Source organism: Neurospora hispaniola (assembly GCF_033458365.1).
Source record: "Neurospora hispaniola strain FGSC 10403 chromosome Unknown B0T23scaffold_2, whole genome shotgun sequence".
NCBI lineage: Eukaryota > Fungi > Ascomycota > Sordariomycetes > Sordariales > Sordariaceae > Neurospora > Neurospora hispaniola.
Window position 1 is genome coordinate 2,296,981 of NW_026944407.1, and position 14,681 is coordinate 2,311,661.

The 14,681-nt window shown below is 53.0% G+C and overlaps 6 protein-coding genes across 6 annotated transcripts; 4 read left to right on the top strand and 2 right to left on the bottom strand.

The window, feature by feature from the left end:
- The first annotated feature begins 654 nt into the window (after positions 1 to 654).
- B0T23DRAFT_78913 (FAD/NAD(P)-binding domain-containing protein) lies at positions 655 to 2,871 on the top strand. Its single transcript, XM_062841794.1, has 5 exons — positions 655 to 1,360; positions 1,429 to 1,586; positions 1,640 to 1,875; positions 1,945 to 2,347; positions 2,410 to 2,871. The coding sequence occupies exons 1-5, from the start codon at positions 807 to 809 to the stop codon at positions 2,832 to 2,834; spliced, it is 1,776 nt and encodes a 591-aa protein (XP_062695510.1). The 5' UTR covers positions 655 to 806; the 3' UTR covers positions 2,835 to 2,871.
- Positions 2,872 to 3,777: 906 nt separating this feature from the next.
- On the top strand, positions 3,778 to 5,509 carry B0T23DRAFT_79031 (protein phosphatase methylesterase). Its single transcript, XM_062841796.1, has 3 exons — positions 3,778 to 4,155; positions 4,230 to 5,179; positions 5,282 to 5,509. The coding sequence occupies exons 1-3, from the start codon at positions 3,881 to 3,883 to the stop codon at positions 5,446 to 5,448; spliced, it is 1,392 nt and encodes a 463-aa protein (XP_062695511.1). The 5' UTR covers positions 3,778 to 3,880; the 3' UTR covers positions 5,449 to 5,509.
- Positions 5,510 to 5,967: 458 nt separating this feature from the next.
- Positions 5,968 to 7,779, bottom strand: B0T23DRAFT_410691 (Sec20-domain-containing protein; the record flags this gene model as incomplete). The annotated part of the gene is made up of 2 exons (XM_062839409.1): positions 7,239 to 7,779; positions 5,968 to 7,141 (listed from the first exon to the last, which is right to left on the bottom strand). Exons 1-2 carry the CDS (start codon positions 7,586 to 7,588, stop codon positions 5,968 to 5,970), a joined length of 1,524 nt encoding a protein of 507 aa, XP_062695512.1. The 5' UTR covers positions 7,589 to 7,779.
- A 585-nt stretch (positions 7,780 to 8,364) lies between these two features.
- B0T23DRAFT_79051 (putative ribosomal protein YmL44, mitochondrial) lies at positions 8,365 to 9,038 on the top strand. The gene is made up of 2 exons (XM_062841797.1): positions 8,365 to 8,688; positions 8,847 to 9,038. The coding sequence occupies exons 1-2, from the start codon at positions 8,508 to 8,510 to the stop codon at positions 8,960 to 8,962; spliced, it is 297 nt and encodes a 98-aa protein (XP_062695513.1). The 5' UTR covers positions 8,365 to 8,507; the 3' UTR covers positions 8,963 to 9,038.
- Positions 9,039 to 9,924: 886 nt separating this feature from the next.
- Positions 9,925 to 10,967, bottom strand: B0T23DRAFT_312511 (putative inorganic pyrophosphatase; the record flags this gene model as incomplete). Its single annotated transcript, XM_062834693.1, has 3 exons — positions 9,925 to 10,150; positions 10,211 to 10,674; positions 10,785 to 10,967. 3 exons carry the CDS (start codon positions 10,965 to 10,967, stop codon positions 9,925 to 9,927), a joined length of 873 nt encoding a protein of 290 aa, XP_062695514.1.
- A 1,459-nt stretch (positions 10,968 to 12,426) lies between these two features.
- On the top strand, positions 12,427 to 13,919 carry B0T23DRAFT_402413 (FMN-linked oxidoreductase; the record flags this gene model as incomplete). Its single annotated transcript, XM_062838667.1, has 2 exons — positions 12,427 to 12,634; positions 12,703 to 13,919. 2 exons carry the CDS (start codon positions 12,427 to 12,429, stop codon positions 13,917 to 13,919), a joined length of 1,425 nt encoding a protein of 474 aa, XP_062695515.1.
- Between the last annotated feature and the right edge of the window lie 762 nt (positions 13,920 to 14,681).

A 14,681-nucleotide genomic window follows, 5' to 3' on the forward strand; every position in this document is an offset into this window, starting at 1 on the left:
TCCTACATGATACATTGCTTTTCACACTTTACAAACTGCTCTTCCATTGGGCTGCCTTGGCCTTGGTCAACCCCCAAACTATATTTGCCGTTCTCTGCCCATCCCTCCAACCTTCACTGTGTGGCCCTTCTGTGTGCAATGGTTCCGATGGCATATGTGCGTTGCTTAATCTATGGCCCCCGGCTTGAGATGTTGGCTCAATGAGGAGGCATGTTCCGGACGGGATGGCTTTTGCGGCTTGACGGCCGAACCATGTTTGGTCAGATGGGTTCTGGTTGAAGCATGTTGCCCACTCGTGGAGCTTCGTAAACCAGCCAACTGCCCGCGTAGCAGGCAGGACAAACAAGATGGAGAGTTGATTCTTACCTCCTGATCCAATATCGGAAAGACAAGGGATCGCATATGAATGAAAGCCAGGACGGGCTTCGTCAGCTTTCCAGCAGGCGCCTCCATTGTTACCATCCTAACTTCCTGCGGGTTGTCAGTGGTCATTAAAAGCATTCAAACCGGGTCGCAGTCTCCTTCAACAACCGATCTTGAGGTTTTGCATTGGCACTCGTGGATCCCATCCAAGTCGCCATTATTGGCCGCTACAGTTTGCCATCCGATCCATGTTAGATAAAGCATATTTATCGACGCCTTGAATCTCCAACTTCTCCAAGGGTGGACGTCTTCACTCCCTCCTACAAATACCCGGCTTGTTCTCAACCTCATTTGTGTACTTCACATCTTCTTGTCTCTAATTATTCAGGACGCCCTGATATTGCTGGACCACATCAGGCACATCCACTTCCTCACTCTTCAAAATGGTCATCAACACATCTGGGCCTGAATTGCCCATCCGTACCCACGATCTGCCAACCTCAACCTTCTCGCACAATGGCTCCCTCGAAAAGAGTTACACAATTCGAGAAGAGCCTCTTGGCACGACTAAGCATCTCCGGATCGTCGGCATCGGTGCCGGTGCAAGCGGGTTGAACATGATCCGTACCCTTCGCTTAAATCTTACGGACTACGACTTCGTCATCTACGAAAAGAACCAGGATGTGGGTGGGACCTGGTTCGAAAACCGATATCCTGGCTGCCGATGTGATATCCCAAGTCACAACTACCAGTTCGCGTGGAAGCCAAAGCATGACTGGTCCAACTTCCATGCCTCAGCCGACGAGATTGGTGGTTACCTTCGCCAAGTATGCGACGAGGAGCATATGCGGGACTCGATCAAGACCTCCCACCGTGTGGAATTCGCGCAGTGGGACGAAGAGAAAGCACGCTGGGACCTGATGGTACAAGATTTGACGACGGGCGAGCACATCAATGACTATGCCGATTTTCTGTTGGATGGAACAGGTATCCTGAAGTGAGTGACACTCCCAAATGCCCATGGCATGTATTGCAATGTCAGATAACTGACGGTTCTCTCTATAGCAACTGGAAATGGCCCGATGTTGAGGGCCTTACGGCCTTCGACGGAGACTTGATACATACCGCCAACTGGCCAAAGGACTTTGACGCCGCTGGAAAAGTAGTTGCTGTCATCGGCAATGGTTCGACGGGAATCCAAGTTGTGCCGGAACTGCAGAAGAGTGAGCATTTCCTCTGCTACTTTACTAAGAATGCTCAGCTAACGGTATGACAGAGGCAGAGAAGCTGTACCATCTCTTTAGAACGCCCACTTGGGTCCTCCCGCCACGGATAATGGCATGGAAGATGATGGGCCAGAATAAGGAACTCCTGGAGATACTCGGCGAGATTGGGATCGATGCCCAAGAAAATTTCTCGCAGGAGACGATAGAGAGGTTCAAGTCCGACCCCGAGTTCTATGGCCGTTTCGTAAAGACTGTGGAAAAGGAAGTCAATAATGCTTTCCCGATGGTGATTTTTTTCTCCTGCGCTCGCTGTCCATCAGATTCAGGATCGTCGCTAACATAACCGTTGAAATAGGTTCTAGCAGGAAGCCCACTACAAACCTTTGCTCAACAAAAGGCGGAGCAATACATGAAGTTGATGCTTAGAGGGAACAAGGAGCTTTGTGAAGCATTGATTCCCGACTTTCCGCTAGGAACGAGGCGATTAACCCCTGGTCAAGACTATCTCCAGGCGCTCACCAAGGAGAATGTCGAGGTTAGAAGAGGAGGGATCAGACGCTTTGTTCCAGAGGGTATTCAACTGGAATCTGGCGAAGTGATCAAGGTCGACGCAATCGTTTGCGCCACCGGCTTCAATACATCTTTTTGCCCGCGGTTTCCCATCGTCGGGCGCAAGGGAAATCTGCAAAAAGATTTCAGAGATGAGGTTCCCAAGTCTTATATGTCTTGCGCCATTGCCAACATGCCCAATTACTTTGGTAGGCCCGACTCGTCCACCTCTTTAGCATCAAATTGATTATGCTGACCTGTAACGTGCCAGTCTTTCTAGGACCTAACGCCCCCATTGGTCACGGTAGTGTCTTCACGCTAACCGAGCACATCGCCAAGTACATCACCCGAATCATTAAGAAATGTCAGACGGAGTGCATCAAGACCATCTGCCCTTCTCAGGATGCGATCGATGACTATTTCGAGCATATCTCGGCTTTCATGCCCCGCACAACGTGGAGCGCCCAGGGACGGTCGTGGTTCAAGAATGGTCAGGAGGACGGACCGGTCACGGCGTTGCATCCGGGAAGCCGTATGCATTTCTTCCACATGTTGGAGAACTTCCGGGGAGAAGACTGGGATTATATCTACGACGCGCCGAAGAAAAACCGGTTCTACTACCTCGGGAATGGGTTCTCGACCAAGGAGAAGGGGGATACGACGTGGTATCTGGATAACCCGGATTCGAAGCTGTGAATGAGTGAAGGATGCATCGGAGCAAGATATGAAAATGGGTTGGGCATGGGAAAGACCAAAAGGCACTGCACAGTTCAGCAACGAAGGAGCGGCGGCGGCACACCGTGCAAACAACATAGGTTGTTCAGCCTCTTTACTTCTGTCTGATGGCGGCTGTTAAAGCATAACGAAACCGTTGTTGTCAACGTGTAAAAACGGTGAAATAGACAAAGTAACGATTGTTCGTGCAGAAACCAACAGATTTGTAACCATCCGGAGCGGACGCTTAGTAACCGTGAGGACAGCTCCCAAACCTCTTCGCTCAAAACAACTTTCCATTGGCGCATAGAAACGGGTTGGAGGTCTCTTTTTCTCCAGATTCTGTCCCATCATATGTCCCAATGAATATGATTACAGTTTGCTTGTCCTATGCAGTGCCTACCTATTCATGTTCAAGTGTAGAGGTAGTGTGGTGAGTGATGGGTGTGCTGCGAGCACTGTTTGCACGGTCTCTGCAATACTGTGTATCTGCATTTAGTAGTAGTGTACCTTCCTATACTTGGTAGTGTAGGACTTCTTTGCTGTATCGCAGTGTCCCGCAAGTATCAGACAGTGCAAACAGGGGCATGGTCTGGACAGCCACTAATGACCTCACCCTCCATCGGGGCTCCACGCTCCAGCAACATCACCGAACCCAAAACCTCAACCTCAAAAGGCCACCTTCAACCTGTGTTCAATGATAATTCGCCGAAATATATTTTGTTCTTCTACTGGCCCGGATGTTCGACACCCTTCCTTATTCTTTCACACTCATCAACGGGTGACTTGTCCGTTTGGGTGACTTCTACGGCGAACATTTGACTGCCCCCATCCTGGTTGCTTACGGGTTTCGATATCGACTGGCGACAATTGAACAGAAGCTTACTCGAACAACACGTCTCAGCGATCTAGCAGAGGAGAGGACAGATTAAGGACATACATTATACGTCACAGATATTAGCAGCTTACTGCTGTATTACCAAGGGGGAAAGCAGGGTGCGAATGAGGGGAATCCATCCAAACATCCTATGACGGAAGCCTCTACAGCTCACACCATGAGTGAGCTTCAAAAGCAGTGGGCAAAGGCGAGGCTCGGCAGCCAGGCGCTGGGGCAGCCGCCAGCAGAGATACCGACCCCAACTACGATGCCCGAGTTCAACGAGGCGGACGAAGACAAAGAAATGGCGGGGCCCAGTCCAGGCGGATTTCCCTTTGACGACGACTCCTCATCAGCGTCTTCTGTTTCATCTACAGGAACTGTGATTCCGTCTCCAGGGAGAGCTCTGTTTGCGCGACCACAGGGGTATGTCGGGCTTCATTTTTGCCAGTTAACACTTATGATTATCCATTCCAGGGCTAAAATCACCTCTGTTGTAGATTTGCCAGTCGATCCATGGATCCTATACCCTGGACAACTTACTTTGAACGAGAACTCTTTCTCAAGGAGGAAGCTGGACCCGGCAGTGGAAGCCGCACCAGCAACAAGAACAAGCACGCATCAATAACCTACCACGCCTACCTCACCTCGCCAGTCGGCAAAGGTCCGCTCTTCGTCACGCACCACGGCGCCGGTTCCTCCGGCCTCTCCTTCGCCGTTCTCAGCTCCGAGATCCGCAAACGTCTACCCAACGCCGGCATCCTCTCCCTTGACGCCCGCGGCCATGGCTCAACCACGGTTACTGCCGCTGCTTCAGTTCCAGGTGAAGGAGACGAGACCACAGGACAAGCACCACCGCCGCTAGACCTCAGCCTCTCCACCCTTGCCACCGACCTCTTCACCGTCATCCAACTCACCCGTACCGCCATGCACTGGCCCGAACTCCCACCCATCATCCTTGTAGGTCACTCCCTCGGCGGCGCCGTCGTCACCGAGCTCGCCAAATCCTACCGTCTCGGCCCTTCCCTCCTCGGCTACGCCGTGCTAGACGTAGTCGAAGGTTGCGCCATGGACGCCTTACAAAGCATGCAAACCTATCTCTCCACACGGCCGCAGGGGTTTGCCACTCTGAAGGACGGCATCGACTGGCACGTGCGATCGCGGACGATCCGGAACTCGACGTCAGCCAGAACAAGCGTGCCCGGGCTTTTGGCGCCCGTGGAGGAGCTGCAGAGGCCGGAGCTGCAACAATTGCCAAGGGGGGCGGCGGGGACGGAGGGGACGGCAAAGCCGTGGCGGTGGAAGACGGATTTGGCGGCGACGCAGCCGTTTTGGGAAGATTGGTTTGTGGGGCTGAGCAAGAAGTTTTTGGAGGCCAGGGGGGGCAAGATGTTGTTGCTTGCGGGAACGGATCGGTTGGATACGGAGTTGACTATTGGGCAGATGCAAGGTATGTTTCTCGTTTTCGTTCTGGCTTTGGTGGTGATCTATCACGGGGCTACTTTCTCAAGAGTTCTTTGTGATTAGACTAACTCTGAATTGTGTCCTACAGGTAAATACGCCTTGCAAGTGTTTCCCGAAGCGGGACATTTCATTCATGAGGACTTGCCGGAGAAAACGGCGATTGCACTTGTGGACTTTCATCGGCGCAACGACAGGAGTCAACTAGTACTCCCACCCAAGGTCTCGGATCTGTTGGCTCAGGGGAAGAAAGTGTAAATCACACTGCCAACAGTTGAAGAACGGGGGACTGGCGTTAAGCGTTCCCCGAGTAGGTGATGATAATTACGCATAAAGAAAGAGGGTGGAAAAACTATGCGTAGCGCACACGTACACACCCCTTACTCAGAGTGAACACAGCGAGGGCCGGTGCATCGATTGTTGTTACCGCTCAGTTGAGGAAAATTCGGGATTTTAGAACAGAAACAGTCTGTTACAGGCAAGCGTAGCAGTAAACCAGAAATGGTCTCTGCTCTTTCCAAGGTAAACCATCCAGGATTTGTCAAGTATGACATTGCCTGATAGACAACTAGGTACAAATGAATGTGCTTCTTTTGGATTTCAAGCGCCCTCAGGAACGATAAGGTTATATCATGGCAAACATCTAGCCAATGTATGATCTCAACTCTACACGGATGACAGATACAAGGACATCAGTTTCACCATCGAGCTCTTTTTAGTAATGATTAGCTCCCGACCAAAACTTCTATCTGTCAAGTTGCTGCAGACCATAGAGCCTCAAAGTTCCTCCCTAAGTGGGCTGTTCACCACGGGTTCTTCCCACATCCGTTTTTTAGGATTTCTTTGTACCACTTCCTCCTCCTCCTCCTTCTCCTCTTCCCCCTTCTCTCCTTGCTCCCCAGTAAAAATTCTCTCCTGACCGATCCAGCCTTGTTCCAGCTCTGGATCTTCGACCACGATCGGGTGAGTTTCACCCTTCTCTTCCTCCAGAGGCGGCAAATTCTCTTCAATAATCCTCCCAACCTTTTCAGCCATCGATTCCGAGTCCACATTATTATCATTGTCCCTTTTCTTCACCTTCTCACCGCCACCACCACCACCACCACCATCAACTTGAACCTGAAGTGTAGGAACAGCCCCCTCCTCCGCCATCCCCACCACCACCCTCCTCCCTCCCATCCCCTCATTCCCAACCGAAACCTCCATCCTCGCGCCCTCTCCCGTTCTAGTCTCCCCCGCGCCATGCCCACCATGGTGAGTGGAAACACCATAAGCAACCCTCCCGCCCTTCCAAACCATCCTCAACGGTAACCACAAAACCCACCAAAGCGGTCCATACAGCCACCGTCTAAACACCAACCACCCCAGCGTGCACAGCAGCATGTACAAGCTGGTCCTCAAGTACCACGTATCGCTCTTCTGGCTCTGCAGCAGCGTGCTCACCAAATCGCGCGAGCGCGAAAGAAGGGAATCGATCCCCTCGTAGCTACGTTGTAGTTCCTTCAAAGCAGCGGTGCTTTCCGCAAGGGTTTGGGAGGCGAAGGCGGACTTGGCTACCTCGGACGCGATCAGGGCGTGCGTGCGCCGCAAGGCGTCCGTGACGGTGGAGGAGGCGGAGACGACTTCGGAGTCGTGGGAAGGGGGTAAATTTGTTTGGTGCTGTTTGCGACGGCGGTTGCCGAAGAGGGCTTGGCGGGGGTCGAGAAGAGGAGCATCTGAAGAAGCGGCGGGGGTTGGGAGAGGGGGTGGAGTCGTCGTCGTCGAGGTTGGTTGAGCACCGCTGGGGGCAGCAGTAGATACGGGTGTTGAGGCGCCGGATCCGCGATCTGATGCGGCGAGGTTGGCGGCGACGGCAACGTAGGAGGCTAAGAGGAGCTGGCGCTCGAGGCGCTGGGCGGTTTCAAGGTTGCGGCGCGCCGCGAGTTGGGCTTTGCGGAAGGAGGTTCGACAGCTTTTTTTTTGAGACGCAATTTGGTTAGGGACTTTGTTCATCTTCATCTTCATCGTCATCGTCATCACCACCCAGGTTGATCAGAAACAAAACTCACCCCTTGAGCTCGGCAGCCAAGCGTTGCGCGCCCTCCTTTAACCTCGTCTTTTGATGTTCCGCCTCACTCCCTGGGCGGCCGGAGCGCAAGTCGATAATCTCCTCCTGCAGCAACTCCAAATCCTCCTCCTCCTCGCGCAAGACCTGACTGATTTCGGCGCTCAAATCAGCGGCCTCACTGTTGGTGGTTCCATCGGCGCCAGTGTTCGCGAGACTGCTGATGCTGTTGCTCAAAGGAACGGAACCGGGCTCGAATTTGAGCGTGGCGAGACGCTCGATGAGGTCCTTAAGCTGGCCGGTCGTCTCTTGGAGGGCCGTGAGCCGCTCTTGAAGCGTTTCGAATGTTGACATTAGTGACTTGTTGTATTGTGTCGGTATTGTATTCGTAGGGAGTTGACTCGGTAAGATAGATATGTGTTGAAACAGGTGGATGTGTAACAAATGGCTTCCATGGATCGTAGTCGGATCCCACTTAGGTGGTGTAGATCAGCAGCTGTTGTTGATGATTAGTGGAAACCTGGCCTGAAAGGAGAGCACTGTAGCGATGTTCAATGGAAGTTCTCGGTGGGCGTGGCTCTTGCAACGTCATCCTCAAGGTCAATGAAAACGGATCACATGCGGGATTCGGTAACGGAGTTCAAGTTACAACTCGCTGGGGCAAACGGGAGTACGTACTGCTGCGCTGAAGGAACAAAGCACAAACCTCAACAGTCATGTGAGGGCTACAGAGCAACACAATGTGATAGAAGGCCAGAAGTGATTCCCTTTCCGTTCAGAAGATTAAAAAGATGTATCATGTCAATTGATCTGATGTAGTGTAAAGATGAATGCAAAATCGAGCCTGACACCGTTTGATCCCAGCTGGCTCCCGACCAATCACAGTCCATCTCTCACACGTTGCACGCACCGTCCCGCATTCTCCGTTTTACAAAACACCCCTCCCGGTCACCGGCGCGATCGGTACGTACCTCCAGTAATTTTTGATCGCATCCTCCACGCTGCCGGCCGGCGCCAGGCACGAAGACCGAATCGAAGTCCAAATCGCGACACAAGCTACGTACCCCGTCCGATCCTCCACAGAGACCCGTCTCCCGTCTCCCGCGTCTCCGTCTCCGTCCCCGTCCGGTGTGCAGTGCAGTCCCGTCGCAAATTCGCAAAGTCGTAGTCAGGCCTCGTTCCTCCTCCTGCTTCTTCTTCTTCTTCCTCCCCGAACCCAACCCCAACACGACCTCAGGTCACCACCACCACCACCCGAGAGACCTCGCCCAACATGCTCACCCGCTTCATCACCGACGTATCAACGCGCTTCAACCCTTTCTCGGCCAAGGCCAAGGCCGCCCGGCTCTTCCTCTCCTTCCTCCCTCCCAACGCCCGCTCCAATGGCATGAACATCACCACCCAGCTTCTGCCGCGGAATTCCACCGAGACTCCTTTGCTCTATGTCAAGTTCAGTACGTTTCCCAATGTCTCTTCTTGTCACTTGCAACTCTGTCACACTTCGGACCGTCGTTGCAGTTGGTTGTTGCAATCTTGATCATTCCGGCTGGAAGGCATTCAAGAGTCGTTAGCTGTGAATCAAGCCGTAGTCTAACGTATTTCAACAAAACAGAGGACGGCAAGGAAATGAACCTCGACGTTGAGAACATGGGCATCAAAAGCATTGTCGAGGAGGTGGATCGCCACTCTCGTATCCTTCAGAAGCAGGCCGACTTGAACGACGGTTAAACGAATCTCTGTCTTGTTTTTTTTTTTCCAAAACCCAACAATTTCGAGGCGCCCTTGTTGTGTTGATCCACCAATCGAGCTTTGCGGGTAAAACGAAGGAGACTGAGACTAGGAAGAAGGAGGAAGAAGCCACAGGGAGAGCGAGGAAAGCTCATCTTGTCTTGATACCCAGACTACTTGGCTTTGGTCCGTGGTACCAAAACGACGATTGACCGGGAAAGAGAAGAGGAAAAGTCTGGATATCTAAAGGCACATTCAAATTGTCTGGGTAAAAGCCAGCGAGCTTGGAGCCGGATACCTGACGACCTCTCTGAGAGATCTGTAAGATCGCCTTACCAGCCAAAAGACAACAACAACAAGAGATATAAACCTGTATTTGTATTAGGCAAGAGGTTGTAATTGTACACCAACAGCATTGGGAGGCGTTAAGGGGCCGGCGATTTTCAGTTGGCAAGGCGGTTTGGGTACCTGTTGTTATAGACATGTGTATATAGCACCTCTGCCATGGATTGATTCACACACATCACGGTACGCCCATTTTGACAAAGTCAAAGTTGAAATCGGCCTTGTTTTTTTTTTTTTTTTTTTTTTTTTTTTTTTTTTTTTTTTTTTTTTTTTTTTTTTTTTTGCCGAGCGTGTTTGCTTCTTCGATGGGGAATTCATCAACGGTCTCGGTATATCTCAGCGGCGAAATTCATGGAGCAAGAATGTCGAGCATCTCCTCGACAAGTCCCTGTCCCACGGCATGGATCACAGCCTCAGAAATGGCCAATCTCTGACCGCGCGCATACCTTGTTGCAAAAACCAAGTGCAAGGCACATCTCAGAAACGAAGTTCGACTCTACGCAAAACAACGCATGAAGGTAACAGTCGACCCATTAAGGATAGTTCACGACAAATTGACCAACACAGCCAGGTGCCAAAAAATATATATCTTTATTCTGCCTCAACTAACGGACTCTCTAAGCGGAAGCACCGCTGATGAAGAACCACTTGTCGATGGAGCTATCGATGGGGGCAGGGGGAAGATCCTCGTTGGGGGGGAGGGGAGGAAGCTGGTCAGGGGCAACACGGCTGCTGGAGTGCTGGACGGTGACGTTGGTGGTGGAGACACCGCCAGGGGCAGTCTTGCCGGTGATGAGACGCTCCCAGGCTTCGTTGCACTCACGGACGACGTCCATGGCGTACCTGTTGTTATTTGTTAGCCAATGTAGCAGTTGCGGTGACAAAGCGGCACAAAAAACTCACGTCTTGTTCTTGCACTCGCCAGTGAAGGCGAACTGGTTCTCGGGCTTGCCGTCAGGGATCTTGTAGATACGGAACCACTCGTTGGTGGCACGGATAAGGCCGGGGAGATGACGCTCAACATCCTCAACGTCGTTGAGCTTGGGGGCAAGAGGGTCGTTGACGTCAATGACGATGACCTTCCAGTCAGTCTCCTCCTCGTCGAGAAGGGCCATGACACCGAGGACCTTGACCTGCTTGACCTGGCCGGTGTAGCCGACGAGCTCACCGATCTCGCAGACGTCGAGCGGGTCGTTGTCACCCTTGGCCTTGGTCTCGGGGTGGATGGAGTTGGGGTCCTCCCAGGTCTGGGGGAAGGCACCGTAGTTCCAGAGGTAGCCCTTGTGGGGGAAGCAGTTGCGGACGAAGCGGAGCTTGCCCTTCTTGGTGTCCTGCTTGATGGGGTTCAGGAGCTCCTCCTTGGAGATCTATGGGGCGACTTGTTAGCAGGTTGAGGTAAATACGCCGCGAAGCAGCCTCGTGTAGACAAAGCTGCGTGCGCGGGAGACTCTCGAGGGAAGCTGGAGTCGAGGCTTACCTCCTGCTTGGCGTTGGTCCAGCGGGGAATCTCAACCACCATGTTGAGGATGGTCTGCTCGGCATTGGCATAGAGCGGGATATCGTGGAAGGGCGAGACGGGGACGCCATCCTTCTCGATGTAGACGCGGTGCTCCAAGGTGTAGGGAGCGCCAACCTTGCGGACGCTGTACTGGGAAGTCATGGTTGCGACTGAGCTCGACGAGAGATGTCGGGCAATCTGTTGTGTTCTGGCGGAGGAAATGGCGGTGGTGATGTTTGGTCTCGTCAGGGTGGATGAGCCCAGCAGCGGTTTTGTATTCGGAGATTGGGCGGCAGCTCCCCCCGATCCATTGCCAGCCGATGGAGGGGGAGGGGTCCCAGCTCCGACCGGGCACTGGGTGTGGGTGGAATTGGACTGGGGCCCGCCAAGTGACGCCAGCGTGCGGGCCTGCGATTGGCCGGGACGGCCGAATTGTGGCGGCATGTTTTGGTCGGACGGGAGGTGGCCGTAGCCGTGGAAGATGTGTGGCTGCGACGACGGGCGCGGGTGCGGGAGCGGGAGGAGCGTGCTGTGCTGTCTGCTCTGGGACTGGAAGTGCAATGGCCGGCACCGCGTCTTTGCCAGCAACTGCAACCTGACTAGGCTCTGAGACCGCATTAGAGTCACAGCAGGTGAGACGTGGATGGTTTGAAGAAAGCGTCGGGAGGGGGTGCTGTAAGTATTCGGGTGCCCTGTTCCTGATGATCAAAGTCGGCTTGTTGCTCAATCGGCTCACTTTGGCCGCGGCTTCTTCTTCCTCTTCTCAATCAATGCTGCCTCCAGGGTCCTGGCTGAGCAAGGCTCGTAAGCTGGGGCCACTTCCATCGATCCTAACGTTGCCGAAGAGTGGGGCTTGGCTCCAGCGGCGTGTGCTGTCTGTCCACTGTACCTTTGTACCCTCACCGCTGTCACCACACCCCCGGACGCTGAACTCTTGATGACAACTCGATAATCCCACGCAATCTGACGATCGAGTCTCGTTGGCTGAGTATGTACAGATAGGTATGTAGTATGGTGTTGGTTCTTCAAGCAGTCATCAACTCCACTCAACCTCTGAACAACAACAAAATGCCCAGCTTTTCAACCAAAGAGCAGCTCTAGGGCCATGTTTGCTGTCGACCGCTGGTGATACTACAAGTAAAATGCTCCGCTGCGTTAAGTTGCTGGCTAAACACAAGAACATAATGTTCTTGGAGAGATAAGTAGTCTAAACCCACCCTCCACAGAGTATCAACATGCATTCCCGGTATATGACAGGGTTCCCCGCGAAACCAGACATGTTCATCAAGAGCAAGCAACATCGATCTGATCCTTTCCCTTGTGGCCCGTCCTTTCATCTGATCACGGCTCTCGCAAAGCTCAAAGACTGTTCACAAGCTGTTATGGAGGGTTAGGGTGAAAACCGAGTTCCCGGCCCGCCTCGGCGCCCGCCGATCGCAGATCGAATTTCTGGATAGCGCCGCGGGCTATTTTCCATCTTTAACAAATTCCAGTTCCAACACTTCACGTCGCCCCCGCTCCGCACCGCACCCCTTTCTCCCGTCCTTTTTGCTCCTCTGTCCGGGCAGAGACGCCAACAGATGATATGCCTGTTTCTCCATTGCGCCTTGTCCGAACCATCATGACATCCGTTACCGAAGAGACGACGGCCCCGGTCCTGGCTGCTGCTGCTGCTGCTGCTGCTGCCGCGGGCCTGACACAGAAGAGGGTGCCTATCCCGCCGCGGGGCGTCGACTATCGTGGTAAAATCGTTTTGGCTCCCATGGTCCGCTCTGGAGAGCTTCCCTCGCGCTTGTTGGCTCTTCATTATGGCGCCGATCTCGTATGGGGTGCGTCCAATGTCAATCTGAATTATCTGCAGTATTTGACTTTGACTGACACTTCTTGCTCTCAACAGGCCCGGAGACCATTGACCGTGCCATGATCGGAACCACCCGCCGTGTCAACCCCCGTAACCACTGCATCGAATGGACTCGGGTCCCTACCAACAACGTCAAAAAGGAACTGTTCGACGAGTCCGTCATCTACCGCATTGACCCCGTCCGCGAAGCCGGCCGACACATTTTCCAAATCGGCACCTCCGACCCAGCCAGAGCTGTCGAGTGCGCCAAGCTTGTCGCCGCTGATGTCTCTGGAATCGACGTCAACGCCGGCTGCCCCAAACCCTTCAGCACACACGCCGGTATGGGGGCTGCGCTGCTTCGAACGCCCGAGAAGCTGGTTTCCATCCTCGAAGCACTCGTCGCCGAGATCAAGCCGGCCTTCGACATCGGCATCAGCGTCAAAATCCGCCTGCTCGAGACCCCCGCCGAAACAGAAGCGCTCGTCCGCCGACTTTGCGCCACGGGCATCACCGGTCTGACGATTCACTGTCGCACCACGCCCATGCGCCCACGCGAGCGCGCCATCCGCGGCCAGCTGCGTATGATTGCGGATGTATGCCACGAGTTTGGAGTGGCTTGTTTGGTGAACGGCGACGTCGAAGGGAGGGACCACGCGCTCGAGCTGATGGCCGAGTACGGCACCGACGGGGCCATGATCGCGACTTGCGCCGAGAAGAACGGCTCGTGTTTCCGCGCCAAGGCGGACGGCGGACTGGCGACGTGGGAGGAGGCTGTGGCCAAGTACGTCCGGTTTGCGATGGAGGTCGAAAACAAGTTTCACAACACCAAGTTCATGTTGACGCAGATGGTGCCCGGCAAGAGCCCCAAGTACAGGGAGCTGACGCCTTGCAAGAGTTATGGCAAGATTATCGAGGTATTGGGGTTGACGGGCGATGAGGAGCTCGTGGAGATGGCGAGGAGGACGGATGAGCTCATGAAGCTTGTTACTCTCGATGGAAGCAGCAGCAGCAGCAGCAGTGGTAATGATAAATCCAAGGTGGAGGCGGCAGGTGATGATAAAAAGAAGCATGACCTGACGAACAATGTTGCTCAGCAGGAGAACCTGAAGAGGAAGAGGGAGGATGGTGACGAGGACACCGAGAAGCAGCAGCCCCCTCCCTCGATGAGAATCAACGTTTCCGAGGCCGGCGAAGCCGCCACAACTGCCGCTACCTCCGTCGCCGAGCAGCAGTCCTCGCAGCCCGTTGCCGCTGCCGTCGCCGCTTCATAGGCTGGCTGTTCTCTCTTTCCCAAAAGTCTCTACACTTTTTTACTCGGGCCTTTTCTTTAATCTACGGTTAAGGCACAGCACATACATAGCGCGGTTACACAAAATTCGGTTTAGAGTTGGGCGTTTTATAGGGGAGCGAATCTTACAGTTGGTTTTTTTTTTTTTTTTTTTTTTTTTTTTTTTTTTTTTTTTTTTTTTTTGAATTATTTTCCCCTTTTCACGGTATGATATCCGAGAGAAGCGCCATGATTGGGCAATGCAATCATAAAGTCTCGATAGTTCATTCCAGACAAGACCAGAGGCAACTTTATGGTTACTGTTACGTCTACCTACTGCCATGCTTTCCCTGGTGACCCACTGCATCTTTTGTTCTTGTTAATAATTCTTGAAGTAATTAGTTGTTCAGTTACCAAGGCTGTATTCACTATAGACATGCCAGCCTTCAAGATACTTAGGTTCCTCCAAGTCGGAGGTGTGTATGCGCTACTGTTGTTTCCTTAAGGCGCCATTACACGGGAACCATGTGCATTGTAATGAGCACTGCCCTGTTTCAAAGTACCGACACACACACACACAAGCTACTTCTCTCACTAGACAAAACTGATGCTGGTACAAATGTCTTGCGTTGTTTCATCCATCTATACCCGTTGCCATTCCCAGAACCCCCATCCTCATAAACCACTCTGTTCTGTCCTGTCAGGTTCAATTCTTCTTAGTCGTGCAAGTTCAATTCTTCTTAGTCATGCAACGTAGAAACATAAA

Bases quoted from the DNA above. Each gene is read 5' to 3' on its own strand.
- B0T23DRAFT_79051 (XM_062841797.1), top strand. From the start codon at position 8,508: ATGCTCACCCGCTTCATCACCGACGTATCAACGCGCTTCAACCCTTTC. The intron at 8,689-8,846 runs GTACGTTTCCCA...TCAACAAAACAG, and splicing joins TTTGCTCTATGTCAAGTTCA to AGGACGGCAAGGAAATGAAC.
- B0T23DRAFT_78913 (XM_062841794.1), top strand. From the start codon at position 807: ATGGTCATCAACACATCTGGGCCTGAATTGCCCATCCGTACCCACGAT. The intron at 1,587-1,639 runs GTGAGCATTTCC...ACGGTATGACAG, and splicing joins TGTGCCGGAACTGCAGAAGA to AGGCAGAGAAGCTGTACCAT. The intron at 1,876-1,944 runs GTGATTTTTTTC...CCGTTGAAATAG, and splicing joins TCAATAATGCTTTCCCGATG to GTTCTAGCAGGAAGCCCACT.
- B0T23DRAFT_79031 (XM_062841796.1), top strand. From the start codon at position 3,881: ATGACGGAAGCCTCTACAGCTCACACCATGAGTGAGCTTCAAAAGCAG. The intron at 4,156-4,229 runs GTATGTCGGGCT...CCTCTGTTGTAG, and splicing joins CTGTTTGCGCGACCACAGGG to ATTTGCCAGTCGATCCATGG. The intron at 5,180-5,281 runs GTATGTTTCTCG...TGTGTCCTACAG, and splicing joins GACTATTGGGCAGATGCAAG to GTAAATACGCCTTGCAAGTG.